The sequence below is a fragment of the Anopheles marshallii genome, chromosome 3 (genome assembly GCF_943734725.1).
Source record: "Anopheles marshallii chromosome 3, idAnoMarsDA_429_01, whole genome shotgun sequence".
NCBI lineage: Eukaryota > Metazoa > Arthropoda > Insecta > Diptera > Culicidae > Anopheles > Anopheles marshallii.
Window position 1 is genome coordinate 82,058,906 of NC_071327.1, and position 16,520 is coordinate 82,075,425.

General features: G+C 48.4%; 1 protein-coding gene across 1 annotated transcript; it reads right to left on the reverse strand.

Annotated features, from left to right (window-relative positions):
• Positions 1-638: 638 nt before the first annotated feature.
• On the reverse strand, positions 639-15,284 carry LOC128710921 (talin-2). The gene is made up of 10 exons (XM_053805786.1): positions 14,473-15,284; positions 13,888-14,391; positions 13,511-13,605; positions 13,185-13,273; positions 12,117-12,780; positions 7,996-12,036; positions 7,713-7,903; positions 3,918-4,559; positions 2,066-3,198; positions 639-1,236 (listed from the first exon to the last, which is right to left on the reverse strand). Exons 1-10 carry the CDS (start codon positions 15,282-15,284, stop codon positions 639-641), a joined length of 8,769 nt encoding a protein of 2,922 aa, XP_053661761.1.
• Between the last annotated feature and the right edge of the window lie 1,236 nt (positions 15,285-16,520).

Sequence of the window (16,520 nt, forward strand, 5' to 3'; positions counted from 1 at the left end):
ATGTACAGTCATCGGTAGTAACTGCTTCCGAAGTAGAAATGGGCGTTATAAAACTGCGTTACTATGTACTATGTTGGCGGTAAAAAGAACGAAGGCATTGGATGCTTTGTTTTTGTTTTTCACTACCATTCACACACCATGTGGAAGGCAAACCGTAGCTTGCTACGTAGGCACATTAGTGAGTGTACACGCTCGCTACCCTCCTGCGCTGCTACTAACAGTTCTCACGTGCGCTACTACAACGTTCGCTGTTAGTTACATTCATATAATACCCTACAGACTACGATTTCGAATTAATATATTAAACTTTTTCTCTCTTGTTACGGGCTAGTTTAGGATTTAGTTCATCTTTCGCTTTACAATACATCAAACACGTGGCACTTGGGTGGCATTATTTGAAAAACTGTTCCGGAAGAAATATTACAAAATCGTTGTCGCTACACGATAAACATACACACCCTACTTACATTACATTGTTACAAACAGTTAAAAGTCAACAAATCAACCGGCCTTGTCGCACATACGAGGAAACGTATAGACGCGGTTGGAAAAAAAATGCACTAAACTACTTTCATTAGTACTATGGGTTTTCTGTTTCGTAAATGGACGAACTACACACAGCGCACACAGACACGCGTTTATTTCCATTCCGTCGCAGTTCTGTCAGCGCTACTGGATTTCATCGTAGTCGAGGTGGAAGAGGACGACGTCATCTGGACCTTTTTGGTGTGGATGACTTGCTGCTGGTGGTGCCCCTCCTCCATTATCAGGTTGCCTCTCAATGTAGTGGACCCGACGTGTGCACCACTGTCAAAGAGACTAACGTTACCATTTTTAATCGTTGGTACGGAAGGCACAGAAGTGTTGTTGTTGTTGTTGTTGGAGGAGGTGGTGGTGGTGGTGGTGCGAAGGAAATGTTGTTGCTGCTGTTGCTGCTGTTGACGGAACTGTTGCTGTTGCGGTGAGCTAGTCGGGGCGTTAGTGACGTTTGCAGCAGGACTTGCGGCGAAGCTGCTAGTGCTAGTGCCTATTTGTGCCGAAGGGCTTGTTGCGGAATTGTTATAGTAACCATGGCCTAATGACTGTGACTGCTGGTAGCGTTGCTGTTGCTGTTGTTGCTGCTGCATGTCGTGGTTTTCTACGTTAAGCTTAGCAAACTTCTGCTCCACAGTGGTTAGCGGGTTTGGGCTTTGAGGATTAGTGTTATTGGCATTCTGAAAGACACGGGTTTCGTATCTGCACACGCGATGCGTGAAAAGAAGAAAGAGAAAGAAAAAAAACAATATTGGTATGTTTTAGTGGTTAGGGTTATGGATGCTGGTAATTATGGTGATTATGTTGTTGCTGATGATGTTCATTTGAACCCCTTTGCTCAACGCTACTGTTGATAATATTACAGTATTAACTTAATTATTTCCGCATAATAAAATTATTTGTTTTAATTGTCAACTCAACTTCCATTCACCATATCTATTTCCACAACCATAAGGACATTTGGATCAGGAATTCTTTGTGCTTTTCGATGTGTAACAACCCCTTCATCAGAACAACCCCCCTTCTTCAGAATAGCTTCCGAATCATAGAGGAGCAGTAACTACGCAGGCTAAGATTGCTCTACACAAGGTTGCGACATCTTTCGACAGTGCAAAGAACTGGATCCGTCTCGTCTGCATTTCAAGCATTAAGGTAAGTTATTCTAATTGATGATTTGATTCCAATTCCATTCTAATTGATGATTTGATTTGATTAATTTCCAAAACTATTTCTGTCACCATCTACATTTTCCGAGCTTTCTCAAATGCTTTAGTTGCATGCTTTAGTCGTGGCACAAAATGAGAGGAATGTACATTGGGATTACAGTAAAAATGCACAAGGCCCCTACATAACAGGCACTTGGTGAAGAATTCATGCTCATTCGAAGATTGTACAACAGTAATTACACAAGGAGCAGAAGAGTATCAAGCTGAAGACCACTGAAGGCCACTTTTCCCCCAACTTGGAGCACCCAATCACAGATGTCTATGTGTGTGCGTTCTCAGTAATTGAAGAACCTGTTCGTCCCTACCTGGTAGTGAATCCTTCGTACGTTTGTGGTGCTGGAGAACTAGCAGCAACACCGCCACCATTCGTATGCGGTTGTGTTGGAGACGATCGGAACGTACTAAGCGGCTGCACCTTATTCTGTAGATCCTGTACTGCGGCATCGAACTGTGTACGATTGAATTTGGAAGCGCTCAGGTTTGAATTCTCCACACGCGTCATATCGTACGTGCGATTGAGCATCGATGGCGACACCAAGGCAGACGGGGATTTCAATGCATCCGATTGGTAAGGCTTCGGGACGGCATTCGCAGTGAGCAGCTGATTGCCCGATCCGGGTCGCTGGAAGCTTGGACTTGCAGGCGATCCCGAGTGCTGTCCCAACCGGGGCATTGTGTTTGCGCCCTGACCGGGTGAACCACCAAGCGAAGCAGGCGAATAAGTGCCGGGTTTCGGTAGGGTTTGTGGTGGAGGTTTCGGTGAAGTCGACTGCCCATATCCAGCGAATGCAGGCGGTGCAACGCCACCCTCGTCGCTCTCGTCGGTCGTAAAACCACCACCCAGCTTTTGCCGATACTTTGCGTGCCTGATAGCGATCAGTTTATTCTTCGCTTCTTCGAGCTGTCTTTCGCGCATTAATATCTCTGAGCGTGCATTGATTTCCTGCGCCATACCGTCCACCATGTTGCGATTCAGACGCAGCGTGTGCTCTTCTTCGCCCTCGATTGCCTGTTGGGCCGCCTCCACCAGTTTGTCAGTGGACTTGATGACAGCATTACCAGCCGCTTGCAGACGCCGCCCAGTTTCGGAGTTGGGGTCCGACTTTACCTTGCAGGCAATCAGCAGCTGCGCTGTGGAGCTGGCCACCTGTTTCGCGGAAGAGATAAGCATCTCCTCAGTGCCGACACCCTGCACAAAGTTCTGTGCTGCCTCGACGAGGCTGTGCGTGGCGGCGGCTACGAGTCGTGCCGCCGATATAAGTCCCTCCGACCATTGGCCGTCGTCCGACGAGGTGAGCGGACGTTTCGCCACCTTACCCTGGTCGATTAGCTCACGCTGAGCAGCGTTGGCTGCACGCACGAGTGAGGAAGATGCCGCCATTATGCTCTTTGCCGCTTCCAGGATCATTTCGTCGAAGTTAAGATTCTCGTCCGCTTCCTACAAGTGAAAAGTGAAGTGAAATTTTAACATTTAACAACATCATCGTGCACCGGGGAATACGTAAGTTAAGTAAATACCTAAAATTATCAATCACTCACGTTATATTCACAAAGAAAGAAAACAAAATAAAATTTACCAAAAACCAAACTAAACTCAAAATTCTATCAATACTAACAGAAGGATTTAATTGATACCGAAAAACGGAACTAAAAACTGCAACAAAACTAAAAGGCAAACATAAAAAGTTAACTACACTCCTTACGGAATGTACCAACAAACCAAACCAAAGAGAACCAGATAACAATAACATTCTACTGTAATACAGCGCCATCATGAAGGCACATAATGGAACAAAAGTAATGTATCACACCGACACGCCATCTCACTTATTTACACCGTACTGAATGTTTGCTCAATGTAGTTTAATGCGTTTTGTTGCGTGCGTTTCCGATTTCCGATGACCAACGATAGTCACGGTAATAATATGTTTGATTCCTGGGTGATAATTGAAATCTTAACAACCAAGAATATCAAACATATCTCACCGAAACTATCCCACCAACACCAACGCCCGGTTAGAGTAGTAGAAAGATAAGGTTAGACCAGTTTTGAAGAAGGAATGCGGCGCGATATGTATCGCTCGCCGCTCACTAAGAGTATGAAAGGTACCAGAGGATAAAGGGATTGAGATTTAGCGCCAAATAACTCTTCCTTACCTTCACTTCCTGCCGACGTGGGCGCAAGTTGGCCAACTTCTTGGCGGCAGCCTCGATCGATGCGGCCGCACCCAACAGTTCGTTCTCGGCAATTACCGTCGGATCATCCGGATCGACCCAATCGGATCCCTTCAAAAGCTGTGCCATGCCGACCAAATCGGTTACGCACATCGCAACACGTCGGGATAGTTGCATCCTCTCGTCCGCCGTGCAGTGGTTCAGAATACCTGCCAACAAATCTCGGTAAGCAATGGCTACCGCCGAACCAGCATCGAGCGTGCGCTGGCGCAGATCCTGCGTTTCCGCACAAGACCACGCAACGGATTTGCATACACTCAGCATGTCGGAGATGGTCTTCCTGCCAAGGTTTGCAGCGGCTGCAATGTCCGCCTGCAGATTCGAAGCACCGGCAGCAACTGCCTTCGCAGTGGCCGCTGTTACGTGCTTGGTGACGCTTATCAAATCTTCCGGTCGGGACAGCTGCTGCATGCTCGAGCGCATCATTTCCGGCGCGAACTGCATCGAACGTAGCTCCTGCGAGATGGCATCCACCGTGGCTTCCATGGCGCGTGTGCCGCGTGTGTGTTCGTCCTCGACGGCCTTTACCGTCTTAAGCAGCGAGGTGACATTCATCACCATAACCTACGATGGGGGCAGGGCAGGGAACGAACAAAAAAACAAAAAAACGTTAAGTTAATAAAGTGTTGTACAAATATTTGACAGACCAGGAACGTGGGATATTAGAAAGGAAGCAAACACTGCAAAGGTTAACTGATTGTGTAAACAAGCGCGAGAGTATGAAATATTTTGATTCAACTATTATGGATCTATGCAATTAACGTATGGGTTTTACTGAAAACGACGCTACTCGGGTCAAAATACTCCATCTCTCGTAAGCTGTTATGATGTAACGTTTCATATTCAATAAGGACAGCAGCCGTGGGAGCATAATCAAGAAATGAATGTATTTTTTACCTACAGTTCCTTGTCACTTTCGTTTGTTACCCCTCTTTTCAATCCAGACGTGTGCCAGAGCTGTCAATTTCCCCGCGTATCCGTCAGATGGCACGGCACGGGAGAATATTAGTAACCCACGCCATAGACATATTACACGCGCAACCAGGAAACAAGGCCGGTGTGAAGATCAATGCGGTGGTGCGACACCGATCTTCTCTTTTTGGAGGGTGGAATGCGAACAGGTGAGGACAACCAACGTCAAGCGAGTGATTCCAGTTCGATACACAAACATACATTTATTCTTGCACATCAGACGCGATAAATAAGGACTCATATAAGATATGGCTTATCGATAGGGAGACAATAACATAAAATGGAGAAGAATGACTTAATGTTTAGTGTTCTCAGGGAAATCCTCCTAAGATGATTCTAATTACGAATGACGTCAAAACACCCCATCGAACAATGTCGGCACAGTGGACAGAAGACGTAACAATTCCTCCTCCTGATCGGAAAGCCACCAGCAGGCGGCACTACTACCAATTTCCGGAACGATCTGCTCCGTGGTGAATCAATTTTGTTCCCAAAAGGATGTTAAAGAACAGGAGGTGATTGCGGCACAGATTAGCAGGTGTGATGGTTGAAAAGAAAAAAAAAATACAAGGACGAATAGTAGAATGGAGGTGGTGATTTCATACGGTGTCGGTCGGTTCAGTGGAAGATGCTCTTGAAAAGGTGCTTCTATTGTTCGGGATCTTCATAGCTACAATAAACGCGCACAAAAGCACACGATCCGGATGCAAGCGAGAAGTACACACTCTACTAGATCGATATCTATACGACATTTATAAGCATTCCGGATGCTTCACAACAGTTGTACAGCGAACGATGCCGAAAATAACGACAGGACAACAACGACACTTGAAGCATTGTATGCGTGGTGTGTTAATTAGGATGAACAGTAAAAGCTCGCGTGGGCAGTGGAGGTGTGTGTTTGCTGTTGATGTGTGTAAATGTACTGGTGGCCACCACCTGCCGGACGATGGCCGGCTAGAACAGATGTGCTCGTCTCGGTAAGGCACAGCTCCCGTATCATCTGTGAAAATGAAACGATGAAGGACGCATGGTAGGGACACACCCAGGAGGAAGGAACGGGAGATTGAAAGAGGCAAAAGGACAAAGGGAAAACAATAAAAGAATCAGCGAAATGCTTGTTGAATGTATCGTATAAAGGGACTGTACTAATGTTTTGGGAGAGCTGGAGGGATTTAGTTGGCAAATAATGGGACTGATCGAAAATGTGATACTTCTCAATCAAATCCACGATATTAGAACGAGTACTCCCGAAGTGTTACGCCCTCTCACCGTCACAATTCGAGCCAGTTTCCATTTACACACCGAAGATCGGGCGAGCGATTAGTGCGTTCCAATACACTACGCGATCGTCCCCATTGCTGTTGTTACTTACGAAGCTTTGAATTGATTGAATAATATGTATAACCATTACACCACGCTCTTGCTGTTGCTTTCGATAGCTACGTAACTAGGTATGATTCGAGTAAAATCTTTAAGGATGCTGTTAGCCACGATTACAATCGGTTGGAATGTGTTAGACCAAATAGAACGAAAGCCCTGCTTCGAACGTCCTCTACAAATACAAATCGAAAAGGTACAGCACGAAGATCCAATGCATTACCCAATCTCATGCAACAACCAGACGAGCTTTCTCACAGGCGAACTACATTCCCCCGGTCAATATAAGGTAGCCATCGTAAACCCGTTTGTCAGTCTTACTTATAGACGAGCACCGCGCACACAACATTCCATAGTTTTTTTTTTTGTTCCAAAAGCCAAGAGAAAACTGTACACCGTGGACGTAGAACAGTGCTTTACGGATAGGATGGAAAGAAAGAAAGCTTGAACAAGAACGTCGTGCTACAGCATGCACCACCGAAGAAAACGAACGCAGTATTTGAAGAGAACAAGACACCACCATCCTTCTCATATTCAATTCTCGACAAAATAAAAATCATGTGCGAATACAATCGCTGCATTAACGCGCGTTGAAAGATGTGCTTCAATCGTGAACATTCACAGGGAATCCATTCTTCTTGATTATGCTAATTAACACGGCTGCCGATGTCGTTCCGCATTGGACGCTTATTGGAGTGAGGCTATGCATGTCATTAAGGATGTGGATGGTTCTAGTGAGACTATTCATTCGGTACCATGTGGAAGGAGGGTGTTTGTCTTTGTGTATTTGTACTTTTTTGGCAAGTGCTTTAGATTTAAACGTGTTAAATTGGGTTTAGAAACATAGAAGCAACTTGCAGCTGGGTAGTTGGTAAGGTTTAGTAAGATATAGGCATATTTTACTGGCACTTTGCAAAAGGTAGTTATCGCAAATGTATATACAACATCTGTTTTAGCTTTTAAACTGGAGCAGCTACTATTTTTTTCCCCTAGAAGATCGATTTTATGTCTTCGCTGCCGTAGTTAGTGGTTAATAACGGGACGTCACAACGACGTCATGAAATGCAGATGCAACAAAGTGCAAAAAGTTCGTGACAAACACACCAGACAAATTTTATGCCAGTACGCACGTGCACGCGGTAACATCTTTCGACCATTTAATCATTCCGTCATTCATTCCAAGCAAACAGCGTGCAGACACGTATAGGCAACGATTGGTAGGAGATTTGTGGGAAGAAAGTCTGGGTAATATGCGTAATATGAATGCCGAAAGGGAATCAAAAGAAATGGCACAGAACTGGAAGCGGGAAATTAAAATATAAATAAAAAAAAAACACCAACAAACTAAACAAAAAACGAACATACCTTAGCGCTATCTTTCAAATCATTCATAGCTGGATCGTTAATTGGCTTGCCGGAGGCGAGTTTAGTAGCGTTTATAAGCTCACCGAGTGCTGCGGCTACGTCTTTGACCGCGTTAATAACCATCACTTGCGAATCGGGCTGACCGGAACCGAGCGAGGCGGCCCCATGCTTGACTGCATCGGCCAATTGCACTGCAAGTAATAATGCCAGGAGAGAAGATGAATAATGTGGAACATTTGATTTTTTTTAGAAATTATCGTTATTATCTTACGACATAACTTACAAATAGTTGTGACTGCATTCTGTGCAGCAGCTGCTAGTTGATCTTGCGTTCCGGCCGCACCGGCCACCAGTATCTTTGTATCCTCAACCAACGCCTTTGCCGTCTTGAGAATGTGTTCGCGATGATCGGAGAATTTGCCGTCCTCGTCGCTTGACTGAAGTGTACCGGCCGTAGCAAACATGATCGTCGTATCCAGATCGCTGATGATAGCGGACACCGTACTAGAAGCGTTTATGCACGCCTGCGTACCTCGTGAACCAGCCTGGAGTGCTGCCAGTACCTGTGCCACCTTTTCGGAAACGTCACGAGCACCGCGAGAAATCTCCACCAAACCACTGCTGTCATCCTTCCGAATGCCTGTGGTCGATTGGATCAGTACGTTCACCGACCGACCAAGATCCTGCACCGTATTGCGAATGCGAATGGCCACGTCCGGTGTGGTAGTTAATGCAGACGCACCGATAGCATCCTGTGCTAACTGCGTGTAATAATGAGTCATTTCCACACACAGTTGAGCAAGTTTCGATGGATCGATAGCGGCCTTAGCGTTGATCTCATTCGCAAAACGGGCTATCTCCTTCGCGCTCTGCACCATACGCGTTTGATAGTCAACGTAGGTGTCGTTGAGAGACGCTCCCAGGAACGATTGACGCTTGTCGGAGATGCGTGACATTGAACGGGAGATTTGTTCCATCAGCCCGGTCACTACACCGTTTTCGGTGGAGAGACGCTCTACCGTAGCGTTCAACTCCTGGATCGCTTCCCGCGTGGACTCGACCGCCTCGTCCAATTCCGGATGGAAATGGGCGGCACGTGGATTACCACCAGCTTGCTTAGCCGTCTGCACGAGTTGCGCACAACATTCCACGACCGATTTGACCTGATTGATTAATACCGTTTGCTGGCCAGAATGTACCAGCTGTGAACATGCTCCGATCACACCGTTGGTAAGCGGTACAATGTGCTTCGCAATTTGATTAACCGCATGACCCAGACTTTCGGCGTTCTTCTTTGCAGACGATTTTACCGGCTCCAGGCGATCGATCAGCTCGGATGCCGCATTCAGTGACTGATTGGTGAAACCCTGCAGGTTACTATCCTTGCGTTGCGGCAATCCATCAACACCGACCGCCAAAGCGGCTGAATTAAGCTCACGCGAACAATCCTTCAACACCTCCAGTACTAGATCACACTGCATCTGTCCGGGAGCCTTCTCACGAATGCTCGACGCTAGCTGCTTGATGCTATCCGATACATTACGGCTATGCGTAGCCAGTTGCTGCCACACCGGTGGATCCGTCGGTGTCAGCGCGAGCACCTTCGCTGTGCGCACCATATCGACTGCACCGTCGAGAATACCTCGCCCTGCTGTTAGGATCGGTTCTTGTGCTTTGCGACCTTCGGTTGAGATACGAGCTGGAATCGAGATGAATTCAGGAGACGACGCAAAGTGGCAGAGTGATGAAACTGCCTCCAGCAGTGGCTCTGTAGCAGCAGCACAGCGTTGCCGTGAAGCCGGACTATAATCCTGATCTAGTGCCTTGATTTCTCGCACAAGTGCGGCCGTTGAGTTAGCCACTTCTTTAGCTGCCTGGACAAAGTGCCGCTTGGCAACAGGGTTAGTAGTGGTTGAGCTCGCGTTACGACACGCATTACACAGTGCAGACGTGTGTTTAGCGATGACGGTTGCTGCTGATAGAACCTGGGGCTGAGACGATGCCTGTCCCCGTAGAATGTCGCAGCTCTGACGTATAGCTTGTGCAGCTCGGGCATACTGTGCCTGGTCGACGATTCCTGGCCTTCCTCCGACACTGGTCGGATTGGACACTCCTACGAGATAAGCAGCCTGGGCGGCTGACTCGATCAGTCCACGAATCGACTCCGACACTGAGTTTACCGAATGTCCAAACTCGACATGTTTCGAGTTTTTCGCGTTATTGGCTATACCCGTCATGCCTTCGCCAAGTGTGCGTGACTTTTCCAGCACAGTATCGAGACAATCGAAGTAACCCTGATCGGTCAACGATTCCTGTGGCGACTCAAGCAACGGTCGTAATGATTCAATGCTTCGAATCGCACCATCACATTCCTTCTGACCGGGGGCAGCTTGCGTACAGACATCCACCAACCGGTTGATGCTTTCCGTCACTAGACGCGCGGCAGATGAAAGCTCATTCTTCGCATTAGGACGATCTGGATCACCCGCCACATAGCGAGCCGTACCGAGTAGACTGATCGATTGATTCGATACCCCGCGCAGGGAGTTCACGATCTCCTCGCGAGCACGATCTTCTGCCGTTTGGCCCGCCATTTCGAGAGTCACCGTGAGCAATTCTTTGTATGCGTGGCAAAACTCCTGACTCGTGCCGGCCAATTTGATTGAACTATCGTACGACTGCGCAACTTGCCCACCGGCCACGTTCAACTGATCTGCGGCTGATTTCAGTTCGTTCTGCAGCTGTCCATATGGTCGATCCGACGGGGGATACTCTCCAGTGTCAAGAATTGTACGCAAATCACTGAGTGTCTCGAACGCCTCGTTAATATCCTTCACGCCCGGTAAGCAGTCGATAGTACGACCAAGAGAGTGCTTCGTGCGCTTGATGGCGATCAGCAATGCTTCCTGGTTGTCCAGGTTTTGCAGCGTACGTTGTGCTTCCTCAATCACGCGGAGCGAATCTACAATAACCTCATCTGCGCAATCCACTACGGCAGGATTTTTCGTTGTTACAAGCACTCCACGTACGCTCTTGGTGTAATCTCCAAGGGCAAGAGCGGTATCGCGACCTGCCACGCCAGCGTACGTTCGATTACCCTGCTGAGCAGCGCTCATCAGCTGATGCATCGAAACATCAACGGAGTTGCTAGCTGCAGCCAGCTGCTTGAAGCAACTATCAGCCGTTTCACCTGGAAGAGGACGTAAGCTACCTTCCTGTGCCGCACGGCGTGTGTCGCTCAACACGTTGCGAAGATTGCGGACCGCTTCTAATGCTGCGTCCAGCTCATTACCGCCGCACGCTTCTCGAGCACGGTGAGCTGCTAGGCGAAGATCGTGAATGGAGTGAGTTAAATTTAACGCACAACGGCCCAGTTGCTGCGACGCTGTCTGATCCATCACCGTCGGTTGTAGTTCCCGAGCGGAGCCAGCCATCTGAGCACCCGGTTCGAGGAACATCTCGGCCGCATCGATCAAACCCAGTTGAGCGTTAGGATCGTCCGGACGGGAAAGCGTGTTCTTTACACCGGTCACCAGGCGTGGTATCTGATCAGCCACCGCCTGACAATCCTGCAGCAGGATCTCTTTCGTCTGCACATCGTTACTGTGGATGAGCGAGTTCTGGGCGGCTGTTATGCACTGCGTAGCCGAAGACGCCGCCTGTTTGGCGCACTGTTCGAGCCGACCAATCAGTTGTCGCTTTATAGCGGGCGTGTTTGCCGTTGAGGTTGTGATAACACGCAACTCCTCAGCAGCGGCACGCAGCGTTTCCTGATGGACGGAATCGTGTGGATTGCCGGCACACAGCCGAGCCGCTTCCACCATGCGTGCAGTTGCGTCCGCTAGCTGCTTTGCCGCTTCCAACAGCTTGCGCTGCATGTTCGAGTCATGTTGGCTTTCGGCTTCGCCCTTGATGCTCTGTATCAGCTGGGCCGTTGCTTTGCCAAGCTGTTGCGCTTGTCTGATCATCTCTTGCGGGTCGGTCGACGATACCAAAATGTCTGTAGCGACAAGCACGTTATCCACAGGGTTTTCGTTTTCAACGCGACGTGCTTTCTCGCGGGCACTTAGCTTGATGTGTTCCAGCAGATCAGTGAGCGACTTGGAAACATCTTTCGCTGCTGCTGTAAGATCACCACGCAGTTGTTGATTGTCGGTTGCCTCATTGCACACTTCGGCCAAGTGAGCAACAGCTTTAGCAACTTCACGGGCAGCCGCCTCCAGCTGTTCTCGACAGGCCGGACTTTGGATGGTTGGTCCGACGACGCGAGCACAAGCCACCAACTGACTTGTAGCCAGGGCACACTGACTTGCAGCCCCAATAACTAAATATGTAAGAGATGTCGATAAAAGAAAGTATATTAGCATCCCATTTACAATACGATGTAATGTCATCCCGATCTACCTTTATTGCGCGTTGCCTCATCCTCCGTGACGGCAGCAATCGATTTTGCCTTCAGCACTAGCGCTGCCGTTGTGTTGGCGACCGCCTTTGCCAATCCGAGCAACATGTCGTGCAATTCGCGACTTTCGACACTTTCCTCACCGATCGTGCTCAGCACCTGACCGCTAGCTTCGCCAACGCGCGTCGCCGCATTCAGCAGGTTCTGACGCGGTTCCTTGCTTTCCGGTTCCGCCGACCGCAACAGATCGCTGAACGCGTTGCAAAGTTTACGGGTCGCTTCCAGCAGTTTGTCCCCGGTGCAGTCATCATCCATGAGGGCAGCAATCAGTCGAACCTCTTTGGTCACTTCCGGAATACTCTGGGTAATTTGCGAGACAGCCGCACCGACCGCTTCATGGTCAATCTCATCCGGTTGCGATGCGGTAACAACCTGCGCAGTGGCAGCGTTCATCGTGGCCAGATGTGTCGTGACGGTTTGTTTCGAGGTGTCGAGTGTTTCCTCGCGCCATTGCAATGAGCCCGGATCGGTGCCAAGCGGTGGTAGCTGTGCCTTGGTTTCCAGATCCTTCTCAGCTCGGTTGAGTGCTTCCTGACCGGCGGAAATGTATCCTAACAATGCACGCTGGGGTTCCGACAATACTGAACTAATACGCGTTTGTTGCAACTGATAAACCAGGAAAAGGAAGCACAAATTGCAAAGGTAAGTATACAATCTTTCTTTACTGTGAACTTTGTTAAGTGTGTATGAGATTGTGTGTGTGTGTGTGTTAGTTGATGCTTTGTGATTAGAGTGAGTTGTGTGAGTGTCATTAATATCCGAGCCAAAATTGTAATTCACCTACGTCTAGAAGTTACGAGTTTGGGTTTTAGTAGACAACGACAACAATGGTTACGCAGCATGAAACGAGATGAAACAAAACGAAGGTAAAGCTTTATGAGACATTAACCAACCACACAAATCCCTTCGGGTGATGCTGAAGTGTGGATAAACAGTCACGAAATACAATTTGAACGTTCAGTTAGTATGTTAACAGAAAGTAAAGATATAAGCACGCCAGCTTGTCTCACCATCGGTGGCTGGTGTGCCAGGTTGACCTGACCGACGATGGCCCCGTACTGTATCGATTGCATCTCGCCCGTACCGTACGGCCGTTCGCCTTTACCCGAGCCAGCAACAGAGTCAATCACACACACACCCAATCACGCGCACGAACGAAAGGAAGAAACGGAACCGGTATCGGCAACAGAAGATCGATCGTATTGCAAAAGAAAATATACGGAGAAAGAAGGAAAAACAAATCAATACAAAAATATGTAAAAATATGATACTTTGCCGTACAAAACTAGAACATAGGAAAATCTAGCATAACAACGGGGAAAGAGTTCATGCTTACCGTCTGTTCCACGCATAATGGCCGGTTTAGCGATGGAATGGGTTTCCACCTTTCCGGACTTATTGTTCGTCTCTTCGTGTTGCAGGAAAGTGGCCCTAAAAGTATAACAGACAACTTCTTTTGAGCAAATTTTGTCCAGGAATTTGAGGAAGCCTGTTCATAGTATAACCATTCTTGGATAAAGGAATACCAAACACTTTAGATAACCAGGAATAAAGGGCTCGGAAAGCATCCACCAGCAACAGCCCATAGCAGCTTGACCGAGCTTCTATGAACTTCTTACTATGAGGTTCGACAACTTTATCGTTGGTTAAGAGTACATACGATAAAAAATGATCACTTCCTCGAATGGTTATTCCATTAAAACCGATACTTACTTTGACGGTGCGACGCTTTCCTCCACCATGGTGGACCCTTCGTCACCCTCGATACCGAAATGGTCTTTCGCTTGTTTCTTCTTCAGGATGATGTCGATGTAGCCTGCGATCAGCTGCACGATTTGTTCCGCTTCCGTCGTTTGCACCGAATAGTACGAATCGGCATAGTCACCAAAATCAAGCGTGAACGTGTTCGGCGACGCACCCCACCGACGTACGGTCGTCAGGGGCCACGATTTCATGATCTCTTTCGTAGTTTCGTCGAGCCGAAGGACGGAATCCTTTGTCACGCCCAACAGACGTGGCACGAGCTTATTCTTGCCGGTCATTTTCTCCTTCACAAGGAAGAAGGTTACACCGTACGTGGGAAGTTCGCGTGCTGTCTTGGTGTAGACATACTTCGCGTCCAACTCGGACAGACCGATGAGCTTTCGGTGCTCGGCGAATATCTTCCGCTCGATGTTCTTCGTGCGAACGTACGATGCGGGCAGGAATTCACGCAAACTGCAAATAGAAAAATAACACAGTATTAGTCCAAACAATGTTTATTGCTATAATGCGTAACAGGCAGGAATCGATACATACTCCAAGAAACCAGGTCTGTGCTTCGTCTCGTTATGATCACCGAACTGGATTTGCACTTGAATGCCGGCGAATTCGCACGCTTTGTCTTGCGTGACCGGATGTGTACCATCCAGGATGGCGTCACGTGCCTGCACGTACAGCAGATTAAGCTGTACCGGATCACGTGAGTCGATGTTCTGATCGGAGTAGAAGAATTTACGCCTCAGCAGTACCGTTTCCTGCTCGTCAATGCCCTGCTCGCGCAACGTCTTCCCCACATCCACCCAGTTAATCTCGTCATCCGTCCGCAGCTTCTTCCGCAAGCTCTCCATCTTCGCATCCCGCTCCTTCTCTTGCGCCTTCCGGCGCAACGTGAGCGTACCGGTGTTGGAGCGATTGTCCGGCTGGTTTTCATTTTGCGCCTCAGGATCTTCGCGCACCAGCCCATACTCCTCGTGGTTGGTAATGCCGATCTTTGTACAGATTACTACCATCAGCTGCAATACCGGCTGCGAATCGTCGACCAGAATCGTCTTGACGGCACCGTCCAGCATGCGGACGCGCAACGTCCGGTGCTTCTGTCTGTACTCGAGCACATCGTGGTTGTGCAGCATGTAGTAGCCCAGATTGCGGGCGGGTTCCAACCACACACCCTGCCGGGTGTCATCGTCCGCTAGGAACAGACCGAACTCCTGCGCCTGGCCTTGTACCGCTTCCGCGAACTTGTCCTTGATAATGCGACACGCATCGAACACGGTCGTGCTCGGATCGAACTGGATCGTCTTTGTCACCCGGCCTCCCTCGAGGCTGATCCGTAGGGATAGTGTGGACATCCTAGTGACTGAGCTGCTGCTATGGTGGCTGCTCTAGTGAAGCTACAAAGAGACGTGAGAGGGAGAGACAAAATAGCAAGGATTGCAATTAGTATCGTTGTCCGAAAGTACCTGACTTTGTTCATAGAATAAAACATTCAAAACCATTGATGCAGATATATCCCATTTGCATTTAATACCATTGTGATGCCGTATTAGACCTTGTTTTCTAGAGCATACTTATTGTAGACGAGCGTCCGATTTTAATACTATTAATTCCTTATCATATCGTGTCACTCAAACGTTCGTAATCGTTCCATCCATAGTGGAGATGACATCTTTCCCGAATAATAAAACAACCTCCAAATCATTCCCGAACAACGGGAACACATAAATTGACCACTGCCAGTATTTCACCGCTACTTGCCCCTGTATCTTCCTCTTTCTGTGACTTCGTTTTGTGGTCCGCGGTTACCAAAGACCCCAACACAGTGTGTGTGTGTCCCACTCAAACCACACCGCTAGAGATCAGCTGCATTGTCGTCATACCGGGGCGGACGCGTGTCGAAAGCATCATAAATCACAATTTATCGTACGTCCTGTGCGAGGCTGTCATCAACCAGACAGCACCTCCACAGTGCCATCCCGGACGAAGGGACATTGACATCCTGCCTTCCAACCGCAACCAATACGCGAAAGGACACATTCACGCGTGTCCGCAAAAGGACTGCAAAACGTGGACAAATAAAATCCGTCATCTACCGCCCGCGGAACCGTACAGTGGCACATGGCACGTACGAATCTGTGATAAAGCGTGACCGAGATGCAAAATCGATCGATGCAGAGAACACACGGTAACGGTTGGTGTGTTGTGGCTCGCAGGAATCGAGTTTGGAACACATTACGCTCAAAACCGCTACAACAAGCAGCAAATGGCCGATAAAAAGCGCATCATGTTTCTTCCTTAACGTTGGCGCCTCGTCATCCTCTGCCCTGTACCGCACATTGGGAATTCAATCACTCCGCTCTGAAGAGTGTACCCTGCTGATGGATGTCTGAATGTCCCTTCGATGCGGTGCAACACACACATACACAAACTTGCCAAGTGTCGCGTAAGTCACGAAGCGCTATCGCAGTCACGTTTCCTTCGTTTGCCGTTTTATTTTCACCACTTTTTCTGGCTGCTTTCAGCCCCGGCTCGATAAGCGAAGTGTTTTGAGCACTCCTCAGTGGCGCCCTGTTGACTAGCATCCGGGA

Bases quoted from the DNA above. Each gene is read 5' to 3' on its own strand.
- LOC128710921 (XM_053805786.1), bottom strand. From the start codon at position 15,284: ATGTCCACACTATCCCTACGGATCAGCCTCGAGGGAGGCCGGGTGACA. The intron at 14,392-14,472 runs GTATGTATCGAT...TTCTATTTGCAG, and splicing joins CACAGACCTGGTTTCTTGGA to TTTGCGTGAATTCCTGCCCG. The intron at 12,781-13,184 runs GTGAGACAAGCT...CTGGTTTATCAG, and splicing joins TGGCACACCAGCCACCGATG to TTGCAACAAACGCGTATTAG.